The 17935-nt window shown below is 39.4% G+C and overlaps 1 protein-coding gene across 3 annotated transcripts in view; it reads left to right on the top strand.

The window, feature by feature from the left end:
* The window catches only part of LOC139754713 (acetyl-coenzyme A transporter 1), a 67631-nt gene extending 50080 nt beyond the window's left edge, over positions 1 to 17551 (top strand). Inside the window, exons 11-13 of one of the 3 annotated variants that reach the window (XM_071672285.1) lie at positions 8810 to 9028; positions 10551 to 10607; positions 17296 to 17551. In XM_071672285.1, coding sequence (XP_071528386.1) covers positions 8810 to 9028; positions 10551 to 10607; positions 17296 to 17337 — 318 coding nt within the window. In that variant the 3' untranslated portion in view covers positions 17338 to 17551. Of the gene's footprint in view, positions 1 to 8809; positions 9029 to 10550; positions 14237 to 17295 lie in introns of those variants that run through there. The other 2 variants (XM_071672286.1, XM_071672283.1) reach the window with 2 other exon arrangements.
* Positions 17552 to 17935: the final 384 nt, after the last annotated feature.

Below are 17935 nucleotides of genomic sequence, written 5' to 3'. Positions count from 1 at the left end.
GAGCAAAGTGTCATAGTAGTCTTGTGTGTCCAGGTATTCCTCAGTCACCAGCACTGCTCTTCCCCAATCTGATGCTCTGTACATGCCTTCACCCTCTCAATCGATACCCTCCCATATAATCTACCAGGAATACTCAACAAACTTATACCTCTGTAATTTGAACACTCACTCTTATCCCCTTTGCCTTTGTACAATGGCACTATGCAAGCATTCCGCCAATCCTCAGGCACCTCACCATGAATCATACATACATTGAATAACCTTACCAACCAGTCAACAATACAGTCACCGCCTTTTTTAATAAATTCCACTGTAATACCATCCAAACCTGCTGCCTTGCCGGCTTTCATCTTCCGCAAAGCCTTTACTACCTCTTCTCTGTTTACCAAATCATTTTCCCTAACCCTCTCACCTTGCACACCACCTCGACCAAAACACCCTATATCTGCCACTGTATTGCCACTCTATCATCAAACACATTCAACAAACCTTCAAAATACTTACTCCATCTCTTTCTCACATCACCACTACTTGTTATCACCTCCCCATTAGCCCCCTTCACTGAAGTTCCCATTTGTTCCCTTGTCTTACACACTTTATTTACCTCCTTCCAGAACATCTTTTTATTCTCCCTAAAAGTTAATGATATTCTCTCACCCCAACTCTCATTTGCCCTCTTTTTCACCTTTTGCACCTTTCTCTTGACCTCCTGCCTCTTTCTTTTATACATCTCACACTCATTTGCATTTTTTCCTGCAAAAATCATCCAAATGCCTCTCTCTTCTCTTTCACTAATAATCTTACTTCTTCATCCCACCACTCACTACCCTTTCTAATCAACCCACCTCCCACGCTTCTCATGCCACAAGCATCTTTTACGCAAGCCATCACTGCTTCCCTAAATACATCCCATTCCTCCCCCACTCCCCTTACCTCCTTTGTTCTCACCTTTTTCCATGCGCTACCTCGCTGACATGGGAGTTGGCGACAAAGGAAAAAAATGAGAGGGGAGGATTTCCAGCCCTGCGTTCCCTTCCCTTTTAGTCGCCTTCTACGACACGCAGGGAATACGTGGGAAGTATTCTTTCTCCCCTATCCCCAGGGAATCCCTATCCCTAGGGAATATATATATATATATATATATATATATATATATATATATATATATATATATATATATATATATATATATATATATATATATATATATATATATATATATATATATATATATATATATATATATATATATATATATAATGTGAGTCGATATATGTATATATATATATATATATATATATATATATATATATATATATATATATATATATATATATATATATATATATATATATGAAATTGAGTGGGAGATGTATAAAAGAAAGAGACAGGAGGTCAAGAGAAAGGTGCAAGAGGTGAAAAAAAGGGCAAATGAGAGTTGGGGTGAGAGAGTATCATTAAATTTTAGGGAGAATAAAAAGATGTTCTGGAAGGAGGTAAATAAAGTGCGTAAGACAAGGGAGCAAATGGGAACTTCAGTGAAGGGCGCAAATGGGGAGGTGATAACAAGTAGTGGTGATGTGAGAAGGAGATGGAGTGAGTATTTTGAAGGTTTGTTGAATGTGTTTGATGATAGAGTGGCAGATATAGGGTGTTTTGGTCGAGGTGGTGTGCAAAGTGAGAGGGTTAGGGAAGATGATTTGGTAAACAGAGAAGAGGTAGTAAAAGCTTTGCGGAAGATGAAAGCCGGCAAGGCAGCAGGTTTGGATGGTATTGCAGTGGAATTTATTAAAAAAGGGGGTGACTGTATTGTTGACTGGTTGGTAAGGTTATTTAATGTATGTATGACTCATGGTGAGGTGCCTGAGGATTGGCGGAATGCTTGCATAGTGCCATTGTACAAAGGCAAAGGGGATAAGAGTGAGTGCTCAAATTACAGAGGTATAAGTTTGTTGAGTATTCCTGGTAAATTATTTGGGAGGGTATTGATTGAGAGGGTGAAGGCATGTACAGAGCATCAGATTGGGGAAGAGCAGTGTGGTTTCAGAAGTGGTAGAGGATGTGTGGATCAGGTGTTTGCTTTGAAGAATGTATGTGAGAAATACTTAGAAAAGTAAATGGATTTGTATGTAGCATTTATGGATCTGGAGAAGGCATATGATAGAGTTGATAGAGATGCTCTGTGGAAGGTATTAAGAATATATGGTGTGGGAGGAAAGTTGTTAGAAGCAGTGAAAAGTTTTTATCGAGGATGTAAGGCATGTGTACGTGTAGGAAGAGAGGAAAGTGATTGGTTCTCAGTGAATGTAGGTTTGCGGCAGGGGTGTGTGATGTCTCCATGGTTGTTTAATTTGTTTATGGATGGGGTTGTTAGGGAGGTGAATGCAAGAGTTTTGGAAAGAGGGGCAAGTATGAAGTCTGTTGGGATGAGAGAGCTTGGGAAGTGAGTCAGTTGTTGTTCGATGATGATACAGCGCTGGTGGCTGATTCATGTGAGAAACTGCAGAAGCTGGTGACTGAGTTTGGTAAAGTGTGTGGAAGAAGAAAGTTAAGAGTAAATGTGAATAAGAGCAAGGTTATTAGGTACAGTAGGGTTGAGGGTCAAGTCAATTGGGAGGTGAGTTTGAATGGAGAAAAACTGGAGGAAGTGAAGTGTTTTAGATATCTGGGAGTGGATCTGGCAGCGGATGGAACCATGGAAGCGGAAGTGGATCATAGGGTGGGGGAGGGAGCGAAAATTCTGGGGGCCTTGAAGAATGTGTGGAAGTCGAGAACATTATCTCGGAAAGCAAAAATGGGTATGTTTGAAGGAATAGTGGTTCCAACAATGTTGTATGGTTGCGAGGCGTGGGCTATGGATAGAGTTGTGCGCAGGAGGATTGATGTGCTGGAAATGAGATGTTTGAGGACAATGTGTGGTGTGAGGTGGTTTGATCGAGTGAGTAACGTAAGGGTAAGAGAGATGTGTTGAAATAAAAAGAGCGTGGTTGAGAGAGCAGAAGAGGGTGTTTTGAAGTGGTTTGGGCACATGGAGAGGATGAGTGAGGAAAGATTGACCAAGAGGATATATGTGTCGGAGGTGGAGGGAGCAAGGAGAAGAGGGAGACCAAATTGGAGGTGGAAAGATGGAGTGAAAAAGATTTTGTGTGATCGGGGCCTGAACATGCAGGAGGGTGAAAGGAGGGCAAGGAATAGAGTGAATTGGAGCAATGTGGTATACCGGGGTTGACGTGCTGTCAGTGGATTGAATCAAGGCATGTGAAGCATCTGGGGTAAACCATGGAAAGCTGTGTAGGTATGTATATTTGCGTGTGTGGACGTATGTATATACATGTGTATGGGGGGGGTTGGGCCATTTCTTTCGTCTGTTTCCTTGCGCTACCTCGCAAACGCGGGAGACAGCAACAAAGTATTAGAAAAAAAAAAAAAATATATATATATATGTATATGTATATATATATATATATATATATATATATGTATATATATATATATATATATATATATATATATATGTATATATATATATATATATATATATATATATATATATATATATATATATATATATATATATATATATATATAAAGGCAGCAAGTATGAATTATGTTCATGTGTATATATGCATATGTCTGTGTCTGTATATATATGTATACGTTGAAATGTATAGGTATGTATATGTACGTGTGTGGACGTGTATGTATATACATGTGTTTGTTGGTGGGTTAGGCCATTCTTTCGTCTGTTTCCTTGCTCTACCTCGCTAACACGGGAGACAGCGACAAAGTATAATAAATATAAAATAAATATATATATATATATATATATATATATATATATATATATATATATATATATATATATATATATATATTCATATATATGTAGTGATGGGTGATTTGAATGCAAAGGTGAGTAATGTGGCAGTTGAGGGAATAATTGGTATACATGGAGTGTTTAGTGTTGCAAATGGAAATGGTGAAGAGCTTGTAGATTTATGTGCTGAAAAAGGACTGGTGATTGGGAATACCTGGTTTAAAAAGTGAGATATACATATGTAAGTAGGAGAGATGGCCAGAGAGCATTATTGGATTACGTGTTAATTGATAGAAGCACGAAAGAGAGACTTTTGGACGTTAATGTGCGAAGAGGTGCAACTGGAGGGATGTCTGATCATTATCTTGTGGAAGCAAAGGTGAAGATTTGTAGGGGTTGTCAGAAAAGAAGAGAAAATGTTGGGGTGAAGAGAGTGGTGAGAGTAAGTGAGCTTGGGAAGGAGACTTGTGTGAGGAAGTACCAGGAGAGACTGAGTACAGAATGGAAAAAGGTGAGACCAAAGGAGGTAAGGGGAGTGGGGGAGGAATGGGATGTATTTAGGGAAGCAGTTATGGCTTGCGCAAAAGATGCTTGTGACATGAGAAGTGTGGGAGGTGGGTTGATTAGAAAAGTTAGTGAGTGGTGGAATGAAGAAGTAAGATTATTAGTGAAAGAGAAGAGAGAGGCATTTGAACGATTTTTGCAGGGAAAAAATGCAAATGAGTGGGAGAGGTATAAAAGAAAGAGGCAGGAGGTCAAGAGAAAGGTGCAAGAGGTGAAAAAGAGGGCAAATGAGAGTTGGGGTGAGAGAGTATCATTAAATTTCAGGGCGAATAAAACGATGTTTTGGAAGGAGGTAAATAAAGTGCTTAAGACAAGGGAGCAAATGGGAACTTCACTGAAGGGGGCTAATGGGGAGGTGATAACAAGTAGTGGTGATGTGAGGAGATGGAGTGAGTATTTTGAAGGTTTGTTGAATGTGTTTGATGATAGAGTGGCAGATGTGGGATGTCTTGGTCGAGGTGGTGTGCAAAGTGAGAGGGTTAGGGAAAATGATTTGGTAAATAGAGAAGAGGTAGTAAAAGCTTTACGGAAGATGAAAGCCGGCAAAGCAGTACGTTTGGATGGCATTGCAGTGGAATTTATTAAAAAAGGGGGTGACTGTATTGTTGACTGGTTGGTAAGGTTATTTAATGTATGTATGACTCATGGTAAGGTGCCTGAGGATCGGCGGAATGCTTGCATAGTGCCATTGTACAAAGGCAAAGGGGATAAGAGTGAGTGCTCAAATTACAGAGGTATAAGTTTGTTGAGTATTCCTGGTAAATTATATGGGAGGGTATTGATTGAGAGGGTGAAGGCATGTACAGAGCATCAGATTGGGGAAGAGCAGTGTGGTTTCAGAAGTGGTAGAGGATGTGTGGATCAGGTGTTTGCTTTGAAGAATGTATGCGAGAAATACTTAGAAAAACAAATGGATTTGTATGTAGCATTTATGGATCTGGAGAAGGCATATGATAGAGTTGATAGGGATGCTCTATGGAAGGTATTAAGAATATATGGTGTGGGAGGCAAGTTGTTAGAAGCAGTGAAAAGTTTTTATCGAGGATGTAAGGCATGTGTACGTGTAGGAAGAGAGGAAAGTGATTGGTTCTCAGTGAATGTAGGTTTGCGACTGGGGTGTGTGATGTCTCCATGGTTGTTTAATTTGTTTATGGATGGGGTTGTTAGGGAGGTGAATGCAAGAGTTTTGGAAAGAGGGGCAAGTATGCAGTCTGTTGTGGATGAGAGAGCTTGGGAAGTGAGTCAGGTGTTGTTCGCTGATGATACAGCGCTGGTGCTGGTTCATGTAAGAAACTGCATAAGCTGGTGACTGAGTTTGGTAAAGTGTGTGAAAGAAGAAAGTTAAGAGTAAATGTGAATAAGAGTAAGGTTATTAGGTACAGTAGGGTTGAGGGTCAAGTCAATTGGGAGGTAAGTTTGAATGGAGAAAAGCTAGAGGAAGTGAAGTGTTTTAGATATCTGGGAGTGGATCTGGCAGCGGATGGAACCATGGAAGCGGAAGTGAATCATAGGGTGGGGGAGGGGGCGAAAATTATGGGAGCCTTGAAGAATGTTTTGAAGTCGAGAACATTATCTCGGAAAGCAAAAATGGGTATGTTTGAAGGAATAGTGGTTCCAACAATGTTGTATGGTTGCGAGGCGTGGGCTATGGATAGAGTTGTGCGCAGGAGGGTGGATGTGCTGGAAATGAGATGTTTGAGGACAATATGTGGTGTGAGGTGGTTTGATCGAGTAAGTAATGTAAGGGTGAGAGAGATGTGTGGAAATAAAAAGAGTGTGGTTGAGAGAGCAGAAGAGGGTGTTTTGAAATGGTTTGGTCACAAGGAGAGAATGAGTGAGGAAAGATTGACCAAGAGGTTGTATGTGTCAGAGGTGGAGGGAACGAGGAGAAGTGGGAGACCAAATTGGAGGTGGAAAGATGGAGTGAAAAAGATTTTGAGTGATCGCAGCCTGAACATGCAGGAGGGTGAAAGGCGTGCAAGGAATAGAGTGAATTGGAACGATGTGGTATACCGGGGTCAACATGCTGTCAATGGATTGAACCAGGGCATGTGAAGCGTCTGAGGTAAACCATGCAAAGTGTGTGGGGCCTGGATGTGGAAAGGGAACTGTGGTTTCGGTGCATTATTACATGACAGCTAAAGACTTAGTGTGAACGAATGGGGCCTTTGGTGTCTTTTCCTAGCGCTACCTTGCACACATGAGGGGGGAGGGGGTTGTTATTCCATGTGTGGCGAGGTGGGGATGGGAACAAATAAAGGCAGACAGTATGAATTATGTACATGTGTATATATGTATATGTCTGTGTGTGTATATATATGTGTACGTTGAGATGTATAGGTATGTATATTGTGTGTGTGTGGACATGTATGTATATACATGTGTATGTGGGCGGGTTGGGCCATTCTTTCGTCTGTTTCCTTGCGCTTCCTCGCTAATGCGGGAGACAGCGACAAAGCAAAATAATAAAAAAAAATGTATATATATATTGGAAAGGATCACAATTTTGCGCGTGATCAAGATATTCCTATGAGTCCACAGGGAAAATGAAACACGAAAAGTTCCCAAGTGCACTTGCGTGTAATAATCACATCATCAGGGGAGACACAGAGAGGAATATAACAGTCAGTTGATATACATCGAAGAGACGAAGCTAGGACGCCATTTGGTAAGCATGTTTACTAAATGGCCTCCTAGCTTCGTCTCTTCGATGTATATCAACTGACTGTTATATTCCTCTCTTGTGTCTCCCCTGATGATGTGATTATTACACAAAAGTGCACTTGGGAACTTTTCGTGTTTCATTTTCCCCGTGGACTCATAGGAATATATATATATATATATATATATATATATATATATATATTTTTTTTTTTTTTTTTTATACTTTGTCGCTGTCTCCCGCGTTTGCGAGGTAGCGCAAGGAAACAGACGAAAGAAATGGCCCCCCCCCCCCCCATACACATGTACATACACACGTCCACACACGCAAATATACATACCTACACAGCTTTCCATGGTTTACCCCAGACGCTTCACATGCCTTGCTTCAATCCACTGACAGCACGTCAACCCCTGTATACCACATGACTCCAATTCACTCTATTTCTTGCCCTCCTTTCACCCTCCTGCATGTTCAGGCCCCGATCACACAAAATCTTTTTCACTCCATCTTTCCACCTCCAATTTGGTCTCCCTCTTCTCCTCGTTCCCTCCACCTCCGACACATATATCCTCTTGGTCAATCTCTCCTCACTCATTCTCTCCATGTGCCCAAACCATTTCAAAACACCCTCTTCTGCTCTCTCAACCACGCTCTTTTTATTTCCACACATCTCTCTTACCCTTACGTTACTTACTCGCTCAAACCACCTCACACCACACATTGTCCTCAAACATCTCATTTCCAGCACATCCATCCTCCTGCGCACATCTCTATCCATAGCCCACGCCTCGCAACCATACAGCATTGTTGGTACCACTATTCCCTCAAACATACCCATTTTTGCTTTCCGAGATAATGTTCTCGACTTCCACACATTTTTCAAGGCTCCCAAAATTTTCGCCCCCTCCCCCACCCTATGATCCACTTCCGCTTCCATGGTTCCATCCGCTGACAGATCCACTCCCAGATATCTAAAACACTTCACTTCCTCCAGTTTTTCTCCATTCAAACTCACCTCCCAATTGACTTGACCCTCAACCCTACTGTACCTAATAACCTTGCTCTTATTCACATTTACTCTCAACTTTCTTCTTCCACACACTTTACCAAACTCAGTCACCAGCTTCTGCAGTTTCTCACATGAATCAGCCACCAGCGCTGTATCATCAGCGAACAACAATTGACTCACTTCCCAAGCTCTCTCATCCCCAACAGACTTCATACTTGCCCAGTCCTCTGTTCTTAACGCTATCTTGCTAATGCAGGAAATGGCGAATAGTTTGAAAGAAAGAAAGAAAATATTCAAATCGCAACAAAAAGATGAAATATCTGATGATGGAATGTAATGCATCATGAGTGGTGTTAATTTTCACAGTGCCACAATTCATTCATGCAATAACAAACATAACGGTCATAACCATACCTTCCATGCTCCACATGATTAACATCACAAAATCTGCTTACCAAGATTTGAGGGTGTTGTATGAGTACCATAATTACTTTTCTTTTGAGCATCTGTTTCATATTTATAGGAATCTTTTTTGCCTCAGTAGTGAGCACTACTTGTATATCTGAGATGCCTCTTCCTATGTCGTTGTTGGCAGTTTTGGTGTTTGTGTTCTTGGATAGGGCTGCTGATATGGTCATTTGTAGGAAAAATACAACCTTATTGGCTAAATATTGACTTTTTCATGAGTTAGATTTAGGAAAACTAATGGAAATGTAATTTTTCACTGATATTATTGCAATAAAATCAATTTCAGGTATTTGCAAACTGCATGTTTGTGGGAGTGATGGCTTTCTTTGCCCGTATCAGTGACTCCAGCGTTGGTGGAACTTACATGACCTTGCTCAACACATTCACCAACCTTGGGGGAAACTGGCCCTCCTGGGTTGCACTACGCTTTGTCTCAGACCTCACATGGAAATCCTGCTCCGGAGTGATGACTCTCATTTCCTGTGGAAGTGAACAGGACAAACAGGTGAGTTGGTTATCACCTAGTGTCAATTTATATTTAGATAACATATATACTAAAAGGATAGAGTTCCAGATGGGATGTGTTGACATTTTTATATCATTTCAGGCCAGATTTATTGGTTAACTATATGATACTGATTGTAATGTGATCTTAGTTTGTTGAAGACATTGTGTTGTTGATGTTGTCAAGTAGCTGATAGCTCTTGATCTGAAACCACATGGAACAGGACTACTTGTAGTGAGTTTGGAAATGATTCTGTTTTCTGGACATCTTGCTCAACCTTTATTTCTAAGGAATCATTGAGATCAAACAGTCCTTCAGTTAAAGAAATAGAACTGATTTTTCTTCTCCCAGTGCTAGCTTTTCTTGGCCTTATTGAGAATATCTCAAAAAATGTTGTTAATGTACATATCCTCTTCTCCATCTTGATATCAATGTTGCTGTATCCATGTATTTAGCCACACATCAGCTCTCTTTCCCTCAAAGTGTACCATTACTTTTCCAAACATTCCTTCTCAAATCTATTTGACATTCACGCCATGACCTTCCTGATCCTTTTTTGATCACTGTTCTTTCTGTAGATATGTGTAAAGCATACAGACTGGTTGGTAATCCTCCTTGCATCCAAAAAGAAGGTACTCTAAACTTGCTTGTGTGATTGCATGTGCATCTTGCTCTGCCTCGGGGTAGCACTTTTTTTTGTTCTTTGTGAAAACATGCACTGGTTCCGCACATCCCTTTGAAAGGAGACTGCTTGGATCCTTCTATGACGTGATAGTGTCATATACAGGTATTGCAGAAGAGATGGTTAGTCATTGCTGACCTGAGCTGTAGGCTAGTAATCACTTTGCCTAGAAAAACTAAGCTACAGTCATCAAGAAGATTCTAATTAGATCATAGTATATAATTATTGTCTTATGTTGTGTCCTTATCAGCTTTACAGAATCAGACTTCTGACATAGCAAGGTGATCCATGCAATCCTTAAGTTGAAGTATTTCATCACATTCTAGTGTTGTGAACAGTAAAGCAGCACCTTAGAACATTTTTAAAGAATGTCTGTGGGATTTTTGGCCAGCCATATTTGCTTTCATCTTAAGCATTTATGAAATGAACTAATTACTTCACAGGTAGGGGAAAAAAGAGAACAGGATGAGTTAGGATGCAAATCGAAAGAGTATGTTTTTAACTCTTTTTTTGATAATGTTTCAGTAAGCATCAAGATACATGCATTTTGGATTTATCCTAAAACAGATCACCACCATTTAGCAGGAAAGATCCCTCGAGAATAACATTACCTTCTTTTTATTGGAATTTCAGTTGCAATGCTTTATAGAAAAGTTATAACTATTGTAGCCAGTACTAAACCAAAAGAGAGCTTGAGAATGGTTGCAAGTGAATGAGGCCTTTTCTTCGTTTGTTTCTTGAACTAACTCATTAACTTAGGATGTGATGAATAAGTATGAAAGACAAAAGAGAAGTCATTACTGATTTATGTAAATTATTTGATTCCTTTTGTATTTGCAGGCATGTGAGGCTGAGGGAGGCACTTGCATCACAGACATTGATGGTTACTATGTGGAGGTTATATTGCTAGTAGCCTTTGGATTTCTATGGATGCAGTGGGGACTGCCAGCCATTAAAAGATTACAAAATCTTCCCACTTCATCTTGGGCAGTTTCCCAACGAAATGAATGACTATCTAATTGATTTAGAGTAGAACTTTCCCATTTGAAAACTGTATAATAAACTTCATAGCAAAAGGCGAACATCCATATATTGAGAATTTTCTTGTAGTATCTACTTGACTTTTTAGTATCACTCATATTTCTTAACAATGATATTTTGAATTTACATCTTACCTTCCTGCGTAGGACCCATTATGTAGGACTCATGCATTGCCCATGAAGCTAGCCACACCCACTTGGCAGGACCACAGATCAAAAAGTTTGGTATGTTTGTTTGTATGGAGTGAGTGTAGACAGTTGAGGTGTAAGTGATCAATGTCTTTAGTGTGAAATTTGCATATTCAGCATGAGCGATCTCGTGATTTGTCAAAATGATGTTTGTAGTGTTTATGATATTGCAGGGTAAAGCTGTAGGTCATTATGACTTACTTATCTGTCTGTGTGTAGTATGCACAGACCAGCATAATACTGATTTTGCTTTACATGGTATCTGGTAATTTCTGTAGTTCTTGTACATTCTTATTTTGTGAAGCTACATATGTTTATATATTTATTATACTTGATTGCTGTTTCCCGTGAGGTAGCAGCAGGAAACAGACAAAGAAAGACCCATCCACTCACACATATATGCACATACATGTAGGGTGGGGAGGGGGCAAAGATTCTGGGAGCGTTGAAGAATGTGTGGAAGGTGAGAATATTATATTGGCGAGCAAAAATGGGTATGTATGAAGGAATAGTGGTTCCAACAATGTTATATGGTTGCCAGGCATGGGCTATAGATAGGGTTGTCTGGAGGAGGGTGGATGTGTTGGAAATTAAATGTTTGAGGACAATATGTGGTGTAAGGTGGTTTGATTGAGTTAGTAATGAAAGGGTAAGAGAGATGTGTGGTAATAAAAAGAGTGTGGTTGAGAGAGCAGGAAAGGGTGTATTGAAATGGTTTGGTCACATGGAGAGAATGAGTGAGGAAAGATTGACAAAGAGGATATATATATGTCAAAGGTGGAGCGAATGAGGAGAAGTGTGAGACCAAATTGGAGGTGGAAGGATGGAGTGAAAAAGATTTTGAGCGATAGGGGCCTGAACATACAGGAGGGTGAAAGGCGTGCAAGGAATAGAGTGAATTGGAACGATGTGGTATACCGGGGTCAACGTGCTGTCAATGGATTGAACCAGGGCATGTGAAGCATCTGGGGTAAACCATGGAAAGTTTTGGGGGGTCTGGATGTGGAAAGGGAGTTGTGGTTTTGGTGCATTATACATGACAGCTAGAGATTGAGTGTGAGCGAATGTGGCCTTTGTTGCCTTCCTAGCGCTACTTCACGCATGTGCGGGGAGGGGAAGGGGGTGCTGTTTCATGTGTGGCGAGGTGGCGACGGAAATGGTTGAAGGCAGCAAGTAGGAATATGCACATGTGTATATATTTATATGTCTGTGTGTGTATAAGTATGTATACATTGAAATGTATAGGTATGTATAAGTGCATGTGTGGGCATTTATGTATATACATGTTTATGTGGGTAGGTTGGGCCATTCTTTCTTCTGTTTCTTTGCGCTACCTCACTAACATGGGAGACAGCAACTAAGTACAATAAATGAATGAATAAATATAAATGTACATATGCATATACACATGCATACATAAACCTACACACACACGTACATATTCATACTTGCTCGCTTTTTTTCTTTCCCAGTGCCTCCCCACCCCACAGGAAACAGCTTGCCATCCCGAGTCAGCTAGGTAGCACCAGGAAACTTCCAGAAGGGATGAAGGGGGTAAGGGGGAAGTGGTAACAGGTAGTGATGAAGTAAGCAGGAGAGGGAGCGAGTATTTTAAAAGTTTGTTGAATGTGTTTGATGATAAAAGTGGCAGATGTAGGCTGTTTTGGTCGGAGAAGTGAGAGAGTCAGGGAGAGTGGTTTGGTGAAGAGAAAGGTGGTGATGAAAGCATTGCGGAAAATGAAATCTAGAAAGGCAGCAGGTTTAGATGGTATTGCATTTGAATTTATTAAGAAAGGGGGTGACTGTGTTGTTGATTGGTTGGTAAGGATATATAGTATATGTATAGATCATGGTGAAGTGCCTGAGAATTGTCGGAATGCATGCATAGTGCCATTGTACAAAGGAAAAGGGGATAAAGGTGAGTGTTCAGACTACAGAGGTATAAGTTTGTTGAGTATTCTTGGAAAATTGTATGGTAAGGTACTGATTGAGAGGGTGAAGGCATGTACAGAGCATCAAATTGGGGAGGAACAGTGTGGTTTCAGAAAGGGTAGAGGATGTTTGGATCAGGTGTTTGCTTTGAAGAATGTGTGTGAGAAATACTTAGAAAAACAGATGGATTTGTATGTAGCATTTATGGATCTGGAGAGGGCATATGATAGGGTTGATAGATGTTTTGTGGAAGGTCTTAAGAGTAAATGATGTGTGAGGTACGCTGCTAGAAGCGGTGAAAAGTTTTTATCAAGAGTATAAGGCATGTGTACAAGTAGGAAGAGAGGAGAGTGATTGATTCCCAGAGAAGGTCAGTCTGTGGCAGGGGTGCTCAAGGTCTTAAGAGTAAATGATGTGTGAGGTAAGCTGCTAGAAGTGGTGAAAAGTTTTTATCAAGAGTGTAAGGCATGTGTACAAGTAGAAAGAGAGGAAGTGATTGATTCCTAGAGAAGGTCAGTCTGTGGCATGGGATTTAGGAGCACCTAAGACTGTGTGGAAACAGAAATCATTGTTTAGGAGGGCAAAAATGGGTCGCTTGAAGCTATAGTAGCCCCAGCATTATTATATGGATGCAGGGCATGGGCTGTAGATAAGACTGTGTAGGAGAGGGTGTGTGTGTTGGAAATGAAGTGTTTGAGGAAAATATGTGGTGCAAGGAGGCTTGATTAAGTAATGAAAGGGTGTGAGGAAGTATGTTTGTGAGAGCTGAAGAGGATGGGCTGAAATGGCTTAAACATATGGAGAGAATGAGTGTGGATAGGTTGACAAAGAGGATAATAGTGTCAGAAGTAAAGGAAAAGAAAGTAGGGAGACCAAATCAGAGATGGAAGGAAAAATTTTTTAAGCAATTAGGGGCCTGAACATGGAGGAAGGTGAAAGGCATGCATAGTATAGAGTTGATTGGAATGACATGGTATACAGAGGGCAATATGCTGTCTGTGGGCTGAACCAGGGCATGTGAAGCATCCAGGGTTAACCATAGAAAAGTTTGTGGGGCCTGGTTGTGGATTGGAGATGTGATTTCGATGCATTACACATGACAGTTAGAGAATGGATGAGAGTGAATGAAGCCTTTCTTTGTCTGTTCCTGGTGCAACCTCGCTAACACAGGAGGTGGCAATCAAGCATGCAAGGAAAGGAAGAAAATTATGTTATTACTATCAATGTTTCTTCACCCATTTGTGCAATGACTTGAGCATGTTATGAAGTTTCATGTCTGTTATAAAAAAGATGTCTGGGCATTATTTGGTCTGGCCTGTGTATTGTGTTAACAGGACCAGCACTTGAATAGAAGTCCAGATTACCTTAAGTTTCTGATTATCATTTATCTCCAGATACCAGTAATCATTCACGAGAACAAAATACTCAGTTTGCCATTCATTCCTCGTAAACCAGCTCAGAAGAGTTTACTTTTGTCCATTATCTTTCACATTAGCAGAAAGTCCTCTCTGGTTAAAGCTGTGAAGGGTGTTAAGTGCATGGGAACTTTGCGTTTAAAGTTGCCGTCTGGAGAAATGTTTTGTCCAAAACATAGCACCAATGGTTTTGGATGATAGCCAAATGAGAATCATGACAACAGCTGTTCCTTCAGCTGTAGTTGTCACATCAGTTCTTAGAGTGTGCCCATATATACTCCTGTTCACATAAAAATAAAGAATGAAGAGAGGCAAGTGCATAAATGCTTTCACCACCAGAACACTTTCATTTGTTCTTTATTGAATTTAGAACTTATGGTTTTGTAGTTTTTGTACTTAAGAAGTTTTCAATGAACCAGCACAATTAGCCACAGCTCGTTAATGGTTCTGAAACCTTTTCAGCAGCATTTATCCCAAATCAACATTTTCATAATACTGATTTTTATCGCTTGAAGTATTACTCAGCATATCCCTCCCAACAATGGCCTCTGGTAATTGTGATAATTACCCAGCCTGTGATTACATAAAGTGGTATTTTGCTTGAGGCAGGGCTTGCTCACAATGTTTACTACTTATCTCTCACATTTTGAAATGTTTTCCTCCATTGCCACACAGCTGTTGTTCCAGCACTTTCTTTAGCAAGCTGTAAAACTTTCTTTTGAAGGTTTCATTGTTCACTCCAGCTGTATTTTTTTTATTATTTTCTGTTCACAGGACATTGAAGTCTTTCCAATTTTCTTGCAGGATACTCATGCATAGGTAGTTTGATGTTATTTCATTATATTTCCTAATCATTCTTATTCTTTATATGTGTGAGATATTTCTGTAGTCTCATGCATATGTTATCTAACACCTTTTTCTTCTTTTAAGACAGTACAGTTACAGTTCTTTATATCTTTATGGTAGTTTAGGTGTTCTGCCCTCCTATGTTTTATTAGATTTTCTCTTGCTTATATATTTCAGCATGTTTGGTTGGTGACCATACAACACAGTATTCAGTGTTGCTTCTTGTGTATACAGGGAAAGTTCTCATTATCATCTCATTCTTTGGTGTGTTTGTACAATACGCTATTTGAATTCTTGTTACTCACTTATGGTGACTCCTAGAGCTATGATATTTGCTTCACACTCTATTTCTTTCTTTTATGGTCCTTTGTAGGGTGTCACCATTATATTGATAACTGTCCAGTTTGAATACATATTTTCAATAGATTCTATTCCGATTTGTTGTGTCTTTTAATGAATTATACCAGTCTTTTGTATGTGCTTTTTGTCTTCTGATCTTATTGTTCTATTATCCCATTATCATTTGCACATCATCCAATTACAGTTTCTTTCATTTTTGCTGTCTTTACTTGAAATCATTATGCAAATATTAGTGGAAATAGTGCTTTTAGAATTTTCAATGAGATGTTGCTCAGTTTACTCTTACTTTGAATTACCTCCATTAGAAATTCCTTGATCCACATTCCTATTTTTTCCTTTTATACTTTGTTCCAAGTGATGACGGACTTCAGCAAGGGTGAATGATGCCACCTTGGCTATTTAGTCTGCTTATGGATGAGGTGGTGAGGGAGGTGAATGAGAGGGTTTTGGAGAGGTGTGGGGGATAAGTCAATTATTGTTGCTGATGACACCGCATTGGTGGCAGATATAAGTAAGAAGTTACAGACATTGGTTTATAATTTTGTGTGTGTGTGTGAAGGAGAAATTTGAGAGAAAATATGAACAAAAGCAAGGTAATTAGGTTCAGCATTGGAGATATACAGGTTAGTTGTAGTGTGAGTTTAAACGCAGAGAACGTAGAGGAAGTGTAACTATTGAGATGATTGGGGGTGGACATAGCAGCAAGTGGAACCATGGGAGCCAGAGTGAGCCATAGGTTGGGTGAGGGGGGGGTTAAGATCCTGGACTTACTGAGGAGTTTGTGGAGAGAGAGAGAGATGAGGGCAGAGATTGTTATGTTTGATTGTACAGTATGTGCACTTTATAGAGGTATGTTGAAGTGGTCACACCTCTTCATCTGTTCATGGTGTGGTAGAATACTTTCAAGAACAAGTCTAGGGTTGCTCTGCAAATTGAGTTTTCATTCATTGGATTTCATACAAAGTGAATGCTTCTTTGTCTTGTAATGATCATCTTAGTTTATTCACACAGTGATAATTATTGGGTGTGGTTTATTCAGATCATATGAATATTTGCTATGTAATCCCATGACTTTACATCCCCAGTTCCGGGAAATACACTACTTCCATTGGATACAAATTCTTCGTTATTCATAATGCACAAGGTAGGACTTAAATTCAGTAAAGCTAAAACAATGATGGCTTGTTCCATGCGGGTTAGACAATCAGTAGCTTTGAGAAAAGGAGCTTCTGAGCTCTGTATGTTTTATTCAGGAATTGTCTTCCATGTACCTCACTTGAATATAACTTGTGTTCTGCCAGATTACATTTGTTTTCCGTAACAGATGTGTTTGTATGGATTATTGAAGTTTTTTATTGCACTGAAGTGTGTGTCTTGTTTGAACAACATCATAACAATTCATCAAAGTGAAGTGAGTGTTTACCACATCCTTTAATATTACTTTGATTAAGCACCTGCTTCGTAGGTTAAGAAAATAGTTTGTTTTTAAAGAGAAATATTTTTGTACTTTGACAGGATTGAGCTGTTGTGACCTACTACTGTACCATCCTGATCTTTCTTTCTTTTTCAGTCTAGTAATTACTGTACCTATTTGTGATTATCTTTTTGTATAGTTCTACACTTGCAGGGCCTCATATCCAGAACTTAATGTTTTAAGTAGCCTTTTCAACCTTTGTAAAGTGCCAGCATTCACTGTCTCCATGGTTTATTTTTCTAGCCATTTACCACCCCAGACACTAAATTAATGTTTCATAACATCTTATTTGAATCCTTTTGCTCAGCTTTTTTTTTTTTTTCTAACAGCGTGGATGCGAGCAAATGAGGCCCTTCTTCATCTGTTCTTAGTGCTACCTCACTACACGGGAAACAGTGAAAAATATAAAAAGAAAAAGACTAGCATCTTTTTTCCTCATACATTGTTTTTCTTGTGGTAATTCCTTCAATTGTATAATGTAATATGCTTGTTCTGTTTGTTTATTTATGTCAGTTTGTAAAGAGGTCTATAATATTTTTTACCAGTAAATCTAAAATGTTCTTTTACAAGCATTTTATAAGCTTTTCTTTTCTTTTAATGATCCACTTTATGTCCAGGTCTACATCCATAGACTGTCCCTCTTTCTTCCAACTCTACAAATTGAATATTAAAGTAAGATTAATGTATTCACTGTATACAACTGTTGGTTCAGGTTTTTATGATTTTTCATTTTCACTATACTGCTAATTTCTTTTTTTTTGGCAAGGGGGGGGTGACTTGTAGGTCTCATTATTTACAGCACTTTATTTTCTGATGATATTCACTGAAATGATAAAGATTTTAATTGATAGTCTTCACAAATAGATTGAAAGAGAAAGGTGTGGTAATAAGTACAGTCTGATTGAGAGGGCTGACCAGGGTGTGCTGAAGTGGTTTGGTGGTATAGAGAGGATGAGTGATGAAGAACTA

The sequence above is a fragment of the Panulirus ornatus genome, chromosome 17 (genome assembly GCF_036320965.1).
Source record: "Panulirus ornatus isolate Po-2019 chromosome 17, ASM3632096v1, whole genome shotgun sequence".
Lineage (NCBI taxonomy): Eukaryota > Metazoa > Arthropoda > Malacostraca > Decapoda > Palinuridae > Panulirus > Panulirus ornatus.
This window is presented reverse-complemented; position numbering and strand designations above follow the sequence as displayed.